This window comes from Simochromis diagramma, unplaced genomic scaffold (genome assembly GCF_900408965.1).
Source record: "Simochromis diagramma unplaced genomic scaffold, fSimDia1.1 OVJJ01000531.1, whole genome shotgun sequence".
Taxonomy (NCBI): domain Eukaryota; kingdom Metazoa; phylum Chordata; class Actinopteri; order Cichliformes; family Cichlidae; genus Simochromis; species Simochromis diagramma.
In genome coordinates, this window is record NW_024387353.1 from 458030 (window position 1) to 472413 (window position 14384).

A 14384-nucleotide genomic window follows, 5' to 3' on the forward strand; every position below is an offset into this window, starting at 1 on the left:
ATTCACTGGACTGACACACACACACACACACACACACACACACACACACACACACACACACACACTTTCACAGCAACTATGACAAACACGCAGCAGCCAGGAAAGCCACACACAAACTTTTTAGTCGGGCTCTCCGCCCCGTTTCACACATTCAGCGATGACACAGACACACAAACGGCGCTTCAGTTTCACACACTCGGCGGCGACTCACAAACGCGCCAGAGCCTCGGAAACGGCGACGGCAAACACAAGTTTGCGTGCTCTCGCGCACGTACGTGGGCGCCGGCTTGCCAAATGCTTTTTCGCAAAGTTAATATGTGACATCGACACACACACCCACACACACAACTTCGCCTAGCGTCCTGGATTCTCATCGGGGTTGTCCAGTTCTGTCCCCCGCTCTGTTTTTCCCAGGATCCAAAAACAAGACGCCCACAGCACACAATCGGGCCGCTTCCTGTACTCGACTGTTTCTCAGCATCCGGCTCGCGGACCCACTTTATTGCCACAGGGCGCATTATGAAGGCCGCTTCAGCGACGTGTGTTAGAAAGTCAGAAACTGGGCAAAAGAGACAACACGGGACACGTCACTAATGCTAAAACCAGCCCTAAACACTGGCCTTGATCCTGACAGCTATATTGTGTGTTCCAACTTCTCATATACTGAGAGACTGCTGTGAGAAACCAAATCACTTCCAAACTGTTCAAAAGAACAGACGAAAAAGGTGTTGGTGATGACTAGACATTCATTCAAGTCCACTGATCCCAATCAGAGCCAGTATGGATAGACGCGGATCCACGAAGCTCCCGCCCCACGACACCCAAAGGATGTGTGTGTAAAAGACTTCAGTGGCAAGGACTCCCAGAGGCCCTGAATGCAGGCCCAGACTGAACAATTTAGCAGAACAAAGGCAAACATACACAATATTAAACAGGTCATTTCAATTCAATTCATTTTTATTTATATAGCACCAGATCACAGCAACAGTCACCGCAAGGTGACTTATATTGTATGGTGGAAACTCCTCAGTAATAGAAAGAAAAGCTAATCAATTAGGAGTTGAGCAAGCACTTGGAGACAGTGGGAAGGAAAAACTATTTCCACAGGAAGAAACCTCTGGCAGAACCAGGCTTAGGAAGGCGAAGCCATCCCCCTCGACCAGTTGGAGGTAAGGGGAGAGATTTCATGTTTAATTTTTACACTCTACACAAGTGGGACGAACTTTTAATGTTTTTCTTTTAAAGCAAATCGATGAATAGCACACTGTGGAGCATCTCCATCATTTTGATGTAGAGAGATCATTACGGGAGATCTTCAAAGAGGTTAGAGGTTAAGTTAAAGACCCAAAACAATTATAGACAGAAACCCAACAATCCACTGGTCTCCAGTGAGCGAGCATTCGGCGACAGCGGGGACATAAAGAGTAAACAGGAGGAATCTTCAGATCAGGGTCTTTGCAGATAAGATGTTTGAACCTTTCACCACAGTCAAGCATCAGTTGTTCGTTACAACATTCAGGTTTCCCGTTTTTTCTCTCGAAACATCGTCACTTCCTCGCAATGAATGTGTGAGGAATTTGATGAGAGATAAGGCAGCAGTAGAGATATGTTAGATGTTAGAAACTTCCAGATAAACACAGTAAGTAAACAAAAGGGTGGAAAAAGCAAGGACGACTGGGATGTGGGATAAAAAAATTAAAAAAAGAAAGAAAGAAGAGAAAACGAAGAAGGAATAAAATCAGAAAACCAAATGAAGGGTGAAGATGAAGATGAGGAGGGTTGAGAGGAGTGTGAGGGAGGATGGGAGAAGGATGAAAAGGACAAGGAAGTGGGGGAGGAGGAGGCAGAAAAAAAAAAGATAGTGGGGTAAATAAAAAAATAAAGAAAAAAAAAAACACACAGAAAGAGAAAATGAAGGAGAGAGGACCACGAGGGAGACAAAGACCTACTTGTCTCAAGTCACTGAAGGCCAGAAGCAACGTGTCACCCTGGAAGCCTGCGACCGGGCCGGCTCTGGCAAAACCTGTGGGAAAATACAAACCCGCCACCCCCAGTCCACCCCCGGAGAGAGGGAAGAGAGGAGGAGGAGGAAAAAAAAATAAGAGGGTGAAAAACAGAATAATAAAAGACCTGGTCGGATTTGCTATGCATCGGGATAGATTGGCAGACAAATGACAGCCTGGGGAGGAGGGGGGAGGAGGGAGGAGAGGAAAGGGGAGGGCAGGGTGTTAGAGTCATGTCGCTAGGTCTTGCTGAAAAAGAGTGTGTGCGTGCCTGTGAAAGTGTGTGTGTTTGGGGTGATGCAGACTTGGTGAAAGTGAAGGAGATAATGTCAGAGTTTTAAGGCTAGCGCGCGTGTGTGTGTGTGTGTGCGCGCGCGCGCATTGCTTGTACAGGGCTTAGCTGTTCGATTTTGAATCCAGACGTGAGGCCTGTGTGTGCGCGTCAGGGTCGTACGGAGTGTGAACTAGGGTCTTGGCGTCAGTTGGCTCCGTAAACAAGCCAAAGCGAGGGAACGAGAGGAGAGGAAAGAGGAGCGCCGTGGTGTAGAGAGGGAGCCAGAGCCAGCCTGTAGCTAATCTCTTTTACCTCAGGACACACAGAGAAGCACAAGGCCATACACACTACAGCACTGATTACACGCCCGCCGTCTTCACTGACCCCAGAGACGCGCACACACACACACACACACACACACACACACACACACACACACACACACACACACACACACACATCCTGCACATAAACTTTGAAGCCATCGCCTAAGCTAACCTTTTAAACGATTCTTCCACCCAAACTCGGTTCAACTTTCTCTTAATTTCTCCCTCTGCCGTCACTTAACAGGCACTGGTCTTGGCAGCAGCAACAGACCTATTACCACTCGCTCCCTTTTGAATATTTCAAATTAGTGACAAATCAAACCTGCTCTCTATCGCTCTTCAAGGGAAACGAAACAGGAAACCCATCACACCGGCTGTTCCTCCAGGCTTAGTGTTAGCAGACAGCAGTGCTTTGGGTACGTGGAGGCGCAGCCACTCGAGCAAAGCTTTCGCGACTTAAAAAGCCGGCCACAGCCCTGTTTCACACCACCTGTTCAGCGTTTTCCTGCCCAATGCCGCTACACTTTATACAATCAGAGTAGCATGTTGGCTTGTTTTGTGCATTCAAACTTCCACACATCTTTTAACTTGCAATCATTGCTGCCAATGGACACGGGTAACATCTCTTTCACTACTAGTGATAACTGGCATGCAGTGCCAGTCAGGTCATTTGAACTGCCTCAACGAATCCTTTAGGGCACAGCTGTTGAACTCCAGGCCTCGAGGGCCGGTGTCCTGCAGGTTTTATTTGTGTCCTTGATCCAGCACAGCTGATTTGAATGGTTAAATTACCTCCTCAACATGTCTTGAAGTTCTCCAGAGGCCTGGTAACGAACTAATCATTTGACTCAGGTGTGTTGACCCAGGGTGATATCTAAAACCTGCAGGACACCGGCCCTCGAGGCCGGGAGTTCGACACCCCTGCTTTAGGGTCTGCTCAAGTCCAAGTGACATAAATTTCATCATCAGATGATCAGCACTAGTGTCCTTGTGGACATTCACATGCCTACCTGTATTACAGGGCACCAGTTAGCCATGCACTCCTGGATATCTCCTCAAGCGGACTTAAAGGAAGTACAATCTACGCCTAAGGTGGTGCACTTCCACAAGAGAGGGGAGTCACTGTACAGCCAACCATCCATCCAGACCTCCACCCTAAGGTGTTTTTTTGTGTCTCAGTGGCTTCCCTGCTCGTTGTTGTTGGGTTCAAGAAATGGTCAGATTCTTGAAAATCCCTGATTCTTTTTGTGGTTTTCTTTTAGCGAGTAGATCCTGGAGGTTATAATACATTTATGTTCATCTCAAACATACATTTTAAATACCTGCTTTGAACACGTAGCACCTTCTACCTTTGATTCTAACTCCCACGCTTCATTTGTTTCCTCCTTTCATCTCTGGATGTATTTCCCTGTAATATTTATATCTTGTCTTCATGTCTTCGCTCCCTTCTTCACCTTTGAACACGTCAAAGCTACAGCATCATTTGTAGTACAAAAAAATGACTTAGTTCTTTAACCTACGGTACGTGGCTTGTGCGCTTTACAAAAATGACCGGCCCTCTACGTGTCCATGCGCAAACTGGAAACAAACTAAGGCAGCTTGGCGATGGCTTTCGAGAAACTGACTCTTTCCTAACTTGTTCATTTTGTATTTTTCACCCAGCATATACAAGATAATGGGAAAGCACAAGCCTGCATCCTCCGCGACGCTGTTCCCAAAGCCAGATAAGTGGGGATGGTCGCTTCACTAAGGCCAAATCAGAAACGTGGCTCATAAATCAAGTTTCCATCCTGGATAGTTCTGAGGTCAGGATTACGGATGCCCCGTTTTTCATCCTCGACTTTAATGTTTTTCATTTTATTCTCACTTTATCCATCTCCATGCTCTGCTTCTTTCTCTTAAGCCCCATCCACACATAAAGCAATTCGCTCGACGGGATTCACTTTGTAGCTGCCAGCTGGTGGCTGCTGTGGATAAGCTCCGGACGCTAGTTTCCCACCCTGTCACACGTCCATCTACAGTACCCGTCCCTCCCATTGGCTTTGCTTCAGGGTAGAAATTAGTTTAACCAGTGTCCGTCCACTCTGTGGCAGCGACAGTCACTGACGGCCTCTGGTCAACGGCCGGGTTTGAACGCTTGCTGCCCGCTGTGCCATGCTCGTAGCTTCACACTCTCATCCTCAACTCTTTTTCCCTTCTCTCCATCAATGCTCCTCTGCTTCTCTCAGAATCCGACATCTCCTCCCTTTTCCTCCCCACACTCCCCTGGTGATCGCATTCATTCATCTGTACCTTCCTTTTTCTCTTTATCCCTCGCCATCCTGAAATTCCTCCCTTTATTCAAACTCTAATCCCTCTTTCTTGTGCTCTCTTCCTTCACTTCCTCCTTTTTTTTTTTATTTAAACCTCACTGTTAATTTTCATTTAATCCCTCCTCTCATCCATGCTTTCTGCTCTTCCCTCTGTCCGTCTCATGTGCCCTCCTTCTGATTTTCATTTGATTAATTTCACAGCTCTTCCATTTAATCCCATTTTCTTTGTTCACCTGTCCCTCACCCGAAATCTGTTCTGTCCTTTAATTTTACCCACTCATTATTCCACTTTTTGCTTAAAGTTTTCTTCTTGTTGCTCTTGAACATTTAACACTTTCGATAGTCATATTCCTGTTTTCACCGCACTCGTGCAGTGACTTCTTAAAGACTTTTAAAAAAAGCTTCAAAAGCTCTAGATTAAGTGTATTTATTGAAACACAATAAAGATCCTTATTTGCCCCCATTTCTTCCACTCAAACTGTCCATGCATCTTAAACTTCTCATTTCATCCCCCTTTCCCGTTCCTCTTCTTCCTTTTTTAGTACTTTCTCCTAATATTTAACCCCCCTTTCCCATTATTATAAGGCATTATTCTGTCTTGCATTTCCACTTAAATTTTTAACTCATCTTCCACTTTCCTTTTCTTCCATCCATCTACTGTACCATCAGCTCCACTTTTTTCCCAGTTTGACTCCCACCCCTCCCAATCCATTCTGAAAAACTAACTCTGTAACCTGCTAACCCCTCCGCAGCGCTGCATGCATGTCACTGCACATCACATCACCCACACGCTCTCAGTGACTCTAAGAACCTTGATCATGTAAAAACCGAGCCAGCGAAGCGTCTCGCTCTTTCATTCCCTGCCCGCCTTTATCTGCAAGCTCTGCATCTTTGTGGCTCTGAACCAAGGAGAAGGAGGAGGGAGAGGAAAGAAAGAAATGAGGAAGAGAGGGGGAGAGCCAGGAGGATGATGGGAAGGAGAGAGGAGGCTGGAGACAAGGAGGAGAGTAAGGAGACATTCGAGGAAAAAAAGATGGAAGAGCAAGAAAAATTAAGGATTTTTAGAGAAGGAGTATCGAAGATGCTTTCCCTCAACCATGCAATTGGTTGTTCCATAGCGCCCCCTGTGCTCTCAGATGCAAAGTGCAAACATGGCCTACTTCCAGCTCATTTCATAAAAGCGGTCTCGTGTGATTAAATGTCTTTGTGCGACTCCAAGACTTTTAATTCAAAGAAAAATGCATTTCATGTTAAGGAGATGTGCCTCCTCACTTTAATTTGGGTTAAAAAGTACATGTGTGCATGTGTGAGTGTGTGAATGAAAAACAAAGTGGAACAAAGAAAAAATGAAAGAGAAAGAAGAAACTGACAAAGAGAACGCACAGAGGTGAAGAAAACAGTAATCTGACAAAACATTTATCTTCTTAATTCGTGTGTCAACATAAATCAAACGTCCAACCATAAACTTTGTAAAGTTTGCAGAAAAGTAACAAACGATTATTCTGAAGGAAAAAAAACAAAAAGACACAAAACCTTTTCACATATTTCTGTAAAAAAAATAAAAAAAATGCTTCAACACAAAAACCCACTAACGAAATGCCCAAACATTGCATTGCACTGCGACACTCACTCTCGCACTCCTTCACGTCGGTGTCGAGCTGGTGCAGAGCGCCCATGGAGATCTGTCGGACCTCCGGGTCAAGCAGGAGCTGCATGAGGGACGTGGAGATGTGCTTACAGGACGACATGCACGCAGTCTGCGCTACTTTACCCTGAGAAAGAGCGAGAAGACACAAGGAAAGAAGAAAGGAGTGAAGTGAGGATGCTGCGTTTTCTTCTCTTGATTTCTAAACAGAAATGTAAAATGTGTCGCTTTTCACTGCTAAACTGAGCTCTCATATCTCATAACCAAGTGATTGGATGTGCATCAGAGGTTAATGAGGGTGATCTCTGCCTGTGCAGCTACAAAATGTGCCCCAAAACTAAACACAACTCAAAATTTCAGCTTGTTTAGTATCAGTTTGATCCCAGTTTTGTACAGTAGGTGAAACACGTATTTTATTTGTGACTGTATGCAAAAACAGAACTAAGGAAGCTGTGATCCACACCGATGCATGGACGTTAACAGACGTATGCACAGTTCAGGTGCTCTTTGTCAGAGGATCGTTTTTAACATACACCCACACACAGCGACGACAAAGACGTGTGCTGCATTCAGGTGCAGTCAGAATGATGAAGTGGCATAATAAAAGAATAAAGGCAGGGGATAAGGAAGTGCATGACATAACATTTATATAGAAACAACTTTGACTGGGTTCGATTTTCTGATTGTGTACATATATATATATGTGTGTGTGTGTGTGTGTGTGTGTGTGTGTGTGTGTGTGTGTGTGTGTGTGTGTGTGTGTGTGGTCTCAGTGACAAGCTGTGGCCTCGTGTTTGACCTCTATGACTGCATACCAACAACATGAAGCAAAGAGATGAAAAGGGGGAAGAAGTGGTAAAGGGTTTTTAAAAAAAATAAGGTTATGTGAAAGAGCAAAAGTTCAGTGGGAACCGAGAAAGAAAAGGGGAAATCTAGAGCTTGAGAAGATGATTAGTTTTCTTGTAATCTTTAAATAAACAACTTGTATGATTTAATTCCTCTTTCCTGAGTACCATCAACATAGTTTTGACGAGATGTTGCTTTGAGAGAACTACTGAGAAAAAAAAAGGGAAATCAAGTCTATTAAAAGATCATCTTAACCTTGTAAACTCTGAGTGAAACGCCGAGCAGAGGAAGTTTCCCTGAAAGGCCTGATTACACATATTAATCCTGACGTGACTTTGATGTGTCCGGCTGACACCAACGCACTTTAGGGGTGATTAATAAGAAACGCGGGACCTTTCATTTCAAGCCCTGCATATTTAATTACCTTCATTAATCACACAGTGAAGCTAAACACACATGTATACATGCAGCATGTGCAAATACACACACACACACACAACATTTATATTTGTGTGAAGCATGAAGGTGCTGGTGTGAACCTAGTGTTTATACAGCTCTAATCACACATGTGACTCTGTTTCCTTGTGTCGTTTGCAAATATTCATACACAGCGAATAAATTGTTGATATCTTCCTGCGATTGTTAGCGTGCATTCGATGTCAAATTAATTGAATTTTAGTCGTTTTAGCTCTTTGCGCTCCGTTTAAAGCAGACTGCAAGTGTTTTCATCTGACCTGCCAATCAAAGGAAGGCAAACCAACACTGTGAGCAGTTATACTCCCACTTTCTTTATATGCTGATTAATTCAGAGTAAATTCTCATAGAAGCCATACCATGACATAAAAAGAAGCAACACTCAGGACATTTACCCCCTGACCTCCCTGAACACATAAAACATTATGCTAAAACATAAGGAATCACAGCTAGCAGATAGACGATGGTATCAAAACCTACTTTGACCAGCCGGCAATCACACTGTGACCCAAAACACACTGCAAGTTTTCCCCACTGAATTCTCAGAAACCAGATGAAACATCAGGGCACCAATTCCTGTTTCTATTCCTCTACGCGCCGTAAACTGTTAACCTTGACCGATATATCAGCGGGGCCGTTAGCAGCCACATGCTGATAAATCTGTATCTGCATTTATAACGGCTCAATTTGTTCCTCCGCTCGTTACCAATACCGATATTTGGTGATTTAAAAATCCCATGTTCCAATATATAGGCTATTTTTTCCCCCCCCCGCTTGCAGACACACGAAAAATAAACCCTTCCCCAGCGTTTGTGACATGAAGGTAAAATTTAGCTGGACTTCACTGCATACGCAAAAGATGCTGCACAAAAAAAAAAGGGGGAAATTATTTAATTTAATTCATATGTCAGGAATTATTTAATCAGTAAGGACTTTAATCGGGGCTACATAATCACCTTATAATAATAAGTTCCTATAAACGGCCCAAATTACACCGACAGAAAATCCTTGATCACATCTTTAAAAAAAAAAAAAAAAAAGACAACACAGCAAAAACCTCAAAGACACTATCGAGGGCTGTCCATGGATGTTCCTGCAGCATGATTTTGTAGAGGGAAATTAACTGGCATCGATCCTTAACACATCAGACAACCCGAGGAGCAATTTCAGCAGCAGATCCCTTCAGCCTCGCTGTATGACGACACCAGAGGTCGTTCCTTCCTGCTCATCAGACTCTACACATACTGAACTGGACTAACTGCACTCCATCACTTTTTGTACACCACAACGTACATGTGCACCTACAATACCTGTAAAATCCTTTTAGTAACATTAGTGTTAATCTTAACTCTTTATTTATCCCTCCATTTCTACATTTCACACGGCTGCTTTGTTGTCTGTTTTGGCTGTGTGTACGCTGCTATGACAACTCAATTTCCCTCCAAGATTGATAAAGCTTCTCCGAATGCAAATTTAAGCAGTTCTAAATGTGAGGAAGTTACTCCTTTCATTTCGGCTTTTGGATAGTAGTTCATGGAGAAAAAAACCCTTTTCTTTTCTCCGACGTTGAAAACAGGAGACACTCACTTTTTAGCTACTGCTCTTCTTGTGTTAAAGTCCCATCAAGTGGCTTTTGTTTCCTGCAGCGAAGGTAATCCCAGAACCAGTTAACCTAACCAGCATGTCTTTGCACCCTGATGCAAACATGAAAACTTGATTCAGAAAGACTCAAATTCAAACACAGGACCCTCTTGCTGTGAGGGGACAGTGCTAACCACCACTGTGCGAATGCTCTCATTTGTATATATTAAAAAAAAAAAACAACAGAAGCACAAACACATTTCTAATCATAACTTTAAAATCAGCGTTGTTTTTCTGCACACTGTCCGCGCAATCTGGCGTCTAGACTGGGATGGAAACCTGCAGCGAATGTCCAAGCATTAATGAATGTACGAAACAAGCAGCACAGCACATTAATTATCCTTTCAATTGATCCCCTAGTAAAAATCCTGAGTAATGGCTGAGCTCCCAGACTTTTCCTATGGCTGAAAATACCCTCCCACTGATTCCCAAATACATCCAGGAAATGTGAAATTAAGGAAAAACAAAATAGAACATTAACAGACACATTAGTTAAAATTATTGGCTGTCATTAAGCAACGATTTAATCAAGACATTATTTTTATTTTAATGACACACTTTAATACCATTTCCTCTGTTTTCCAGGCAGCAACTCAACTCACTGCCGCTGTAATAAAACGGTTTCCCCTCAGAGATCCATAAAATTCATCTTATCTTATATAACAAACCCGACAGCAGCAAGAAAGAGAAAAAAAAAAAAAAAAAGATCTAATTGTAGCAGCGCATGAACTGAGATCCAAGTCAGGAAAGAGTCTGGAGAGCCTTCACCTCACAGGGAAAATCAAATTATACACAAGGCACACACGTGCAAGCACATATGTTCGAGAAACACACACCTACGACTGGCCGGATATCCTCCAATACGACGCTGGCCTCTGAACTCTGCGTGCACACAAACACAGAGATACAGTGTTCGCACAACCTCGGGGGTCAATTATCATCGGGTGAGACCGAGCGTGAAATGAGCTAATTCTATTTACATGTCCTAAGCAAGGAATATCTGACACACACACACACACACACACACACACACACACACACACACACACGCGTAGGTCTTTCTGACAAAAATGGCGTTGTCTTGGACTTCAGTACAGACAACTGGGAACGATTAGCCTGAGGCACAGTGGAGAAGAGGAAGGAGAGGAAAGTATAAGATGGGAAAGGAAAGGGGGTGAAAAGAAAAGGTGAGGGAAAGGGTGGAAGGTTGGGATTAAAAAAAATAAAAGGAGTGACAATTGAAGGGAAATGTGGGAAAAGGAATGGAAAAGAAAGAAAGGATGATTAGAGGTAAGGAATGACTAGGAAAGAAAAGATAAAGGCAGGAAAGAGAAGACGAGCACAGGTGACAAGGTAACAAAGGGGGAAGGAAAAAGTTAAAAAGAAAAGGGTGGGAACAAAAACAAAAGAAAAACAAAAGAAAAGCTGCTGAAAAGTGACAAAAGGAAGAGCAAAGTAAGAAAGGGTGATGAAAAAAGAAGGAAAATAAGAGGAAAGAGAAAAACAAGAACAGGTGAGCTGGGGAAAGGAGGAAAGGAACCATTAGGACAGCTGGAAGATGTAAATTTAAATAGATGTGATCAAAGGAAGAATGAAACGGAGTACTGGTGAGGAAGGAAATGAAGAAGAAAGGGAAAAGAAAACAAGAACAATGTGAAAAAGTGAAGAATTGAAAGAAATTAAGGAAAGGAAATGCAGGTAAGCAAGGTGAAATAAGGCAAAGATGGAAAGAAGGAAAGAAAAGAAGAGGATGCAAAATATGAGGGGAGGTGAGCAAAGGAAAGGTAAGGTGAGGACAGAGGGATGAAAGGAAAGGATTCAAGAACATAAATATGTAGAGAAGAGGAGGTGGGAGAGAAGTTAGTAAGGAAGGAAGAGAGCCAAGAAAAGGAAACCAGAAAAACAAGTGATGCTTCTCCTCCATCCTCCCACCTCCATCCCTCCTTCTAACTAACGAGAGACGTTCATCAAAGAGCTCATTAAAATCTACTCAGCGCCTAACGGCTGAACAAATAGACCGAAAGAAAGAGAACAGGCCAGGTGGAGGGAACGAGGTGAGGGGAAAGGATGGGGACGAGACTGGCGGGGTCAGGCGGAGAGACAGACGACGGGTGGTGGTGAGTAATCAAGAAAGAGGAAGGAAGAGGAGGAAAGCACAGTTGAAAAAAAACCAAACATCTGCTCGTCCCACTGTTCAGGATATGAAAATTCACCTTCAGGTGCTTTCGCACACGCATTAATCTCCGACGTTAATATTTAATCGTTTTTATGTGCGGGAAACCTACAAATCGCTCTACGCTGTGATAAACCTGCTGTTTGCTTCCTTCCAACAACTAACAGCAGAGAAAGTGGAGAAAGGCCTAGTGTTGCTTCACTAGGCCTGTGTGAGGGGAAATGATGGGCATGTGACACATGCTAGTGCCACATTAACAATAACACATCCAACTGTGAGTTTGACCACCTGATATCTAATACTTATGTTCACAGTGCTAACACAGTGCATAGTGCTAACAGTTTCCATCTAGTCAGGTAATGTCCACCCTAAATGCTTCCATAGGAATTAAAGGGGTAAATAGCAGCCAGGTCCTGCTAATCAATGCATTTAATTAACTGATCATCAGCAGATGTGAATACCTCTATAAAAGGTACTCACAGTACACAATGCCGCAATATTCCCAGGAACTAGCCCAAGTACTACATCTGACTCTAAAGGGCTCAGTTAGCATGGCAAATGTTAAAGTTTGTGACACTACAATTAAAATGTTTGAATGGATTGTCAGCAGAAAGGCCCTGCAGCACGGCTTAGGCTTGCAAAGTTGCATATGAACAAACTACAAGGCTTCTGGAACAATGTCCTTTGGGCAGAAGAGACCAGACTGGAGATGTTGGGCCATAATGCACAACAACACATCTGGAGAAAACCAAACACAGCATATCAGCAGAAACACTTCATACCAACTATCAGCACGGAGGTGGAGGCGTGATGATTTGGACACCTTGCAGTCATTGAGTAGGCCATGAATTTCTCTCTAGAAGAAGTATTCTATAGCAGGAATGTTAAAGTCATTTTACATTGTGAGCCACATACAGAGCCAGACCAGTAAAACTCCCCAGTGTCTGTCTGTCACTGTAAATGCATTTAACTACACATTTAATTCCCCAGAGGTGTTAATATGAGGAAAAGAAGTGTGATTTCAACAGCATGTCTCAGTTTTTCTACACAAATAAAGGTGTAAAAATACAGAACAAAGTTCTGGCAGCTCATATACATTTCTATAGTAGAAAGACTATCTACTACTTCACTTTAGTATAGTATGAATGCCTGCGGAGGAGATCTTTATCAATAGGAAAAGTTGTAAAACCTATGAAAAATGTTCTAATCACTATGTACTTAACTGACAAATATACATCTGGTGTCACTACTAGAGACACAGTTATTTGATCAACTGTGAATATAAAATTATATTAAGAGCAAAGCTTTAAAGCCCCTAAAAAAAAAATCTTATAGTAGTTTTTTTTTTTTTTTTTAATATCTGGCTCATGTTGATTGTCAGCTTCCAGCACAGCAAACTTGAGAAGAAAGTGTTCAGGTTATTCATGGTCTTGCTTTGTGGGGGTAAATAAACGTGTAAGTGTGGCCACATGTATTACTCCAGCAGTGACTGAGGCAGAACAGGTGCCTGAATACAGGCCAAATAAACACAATGATTTTCCCTTCATTTAATCTTAGATCGTGTTCAAGCTAAATGTAATCAGTTACTTTTAATAAAAACATTCATGTTTATGGATCTGTTAGAAGAACCAGAGCCTCACATGTAAAAGCGTTCAGCATTATAGACTCATGTGCAACTCCCCCCCTTTTTTTGGACAGAGCTTGTTTTTGAAGCGCTCCCATCTGAATTCAACTGCAGTCTCATAATGCTAAAAGCAGGTTGAGTTATAAACACAACAGCACCGTAAGTCGGCGCTTCACAACGCCACAAACGCACTGATTCACAACTCCTGGAACTGATTCGACATGGTGTATAATATGCTCTCTGTCCATCCAGAAACCTGTCAATCATACGAACAGCCACGCAGGGCAGCCAAAAGTCAAGAGGTGGGATCACAGCAAAAAAAATAAAATAAAAATGACACTGCAGAGCGACACCCGGCTGTAGTGCTTCTTCACCTAAATCGGCGTCTGGGGGATACGAGATTGAGCGCTCCGGGTAAATCTGAAGGGTTACAGGTGCTTATTCTGATTAATGACCTGAAAAAAAAGACTATAAAAGGGGGAATATACTGATGTGTCTGAGACCGTGCAGGGCGCAGGCCCAGGTTAAGGCTTGTGGAACAATCACAGATTTCTGCACCAGGCAGGTATTTATTCATGTCACTCAAGAAACACCACAAAAATGAAGTCTGGACTTTTGTGCATTTTTGTGAGTGATTTTTTCCTTCTTTTCTTTGACTGTAACCTTGACACACAGACACACAGATACACAGAACCAATGCAAGCAGCTTTACTTCAAGGACTACAAACCACATTTGATCTGACAGACACCAGGGTTGGAAATTTCTTTTGTCTTTTGAAGCAGCTGGTAAACACATTCTTCACATTGGCCTTTTTCCTTTGTTTCATTAGAGCCCGTTTTAGAAATCTGAAGAAAGTGAGTACCAGACATCAGGCTTGGGCGGTATCCATCTTTTCATACCTTCCTGACATCACACAGGGTGTTTTTAATGGCACACAGTGGCCTTTGTGCAGCTTTTGTACGGTTGTCTTTGTACACCACCACAGTGTATTGTAAATTAAACATAATCAAAATATGTGATTGAAGTGCTGACTTTTAGCTTTAATTCAAAGGGTTTTACAAACAT

At 43.0% G+C, this 14384-nt stretch overlaps 1 protein-coding gene across 2 annotated transcripts in view; it reads right to left on the reverse strand.

Annotated features, from left to right (window-relative positions):
* exoc6b (exocyst complex component 6B) overlaps window positions 1-14384 on the reverse strand; it is a 125364-nt gene that overhangs the window by 35174 nt on the left and 75806 nt on the right. For both annotated transcript variants that reach the window (XM_040007141.1, XM_040007142.1), the window contains 2 exons: window positions 6546-6687; window positions 1950-2023 (listed from right to left, as the gene is read on the reverse strand). In XM_040007141.1, the coding sequence (XP_039863075.1) occupies window positions 1950-2023; window positions 6546-6687 (216 nt within the window). The remainder of the gene's footprint in view (window positions 1-1949; window positions 2024-6545; window positions 6688-14384) is intronic.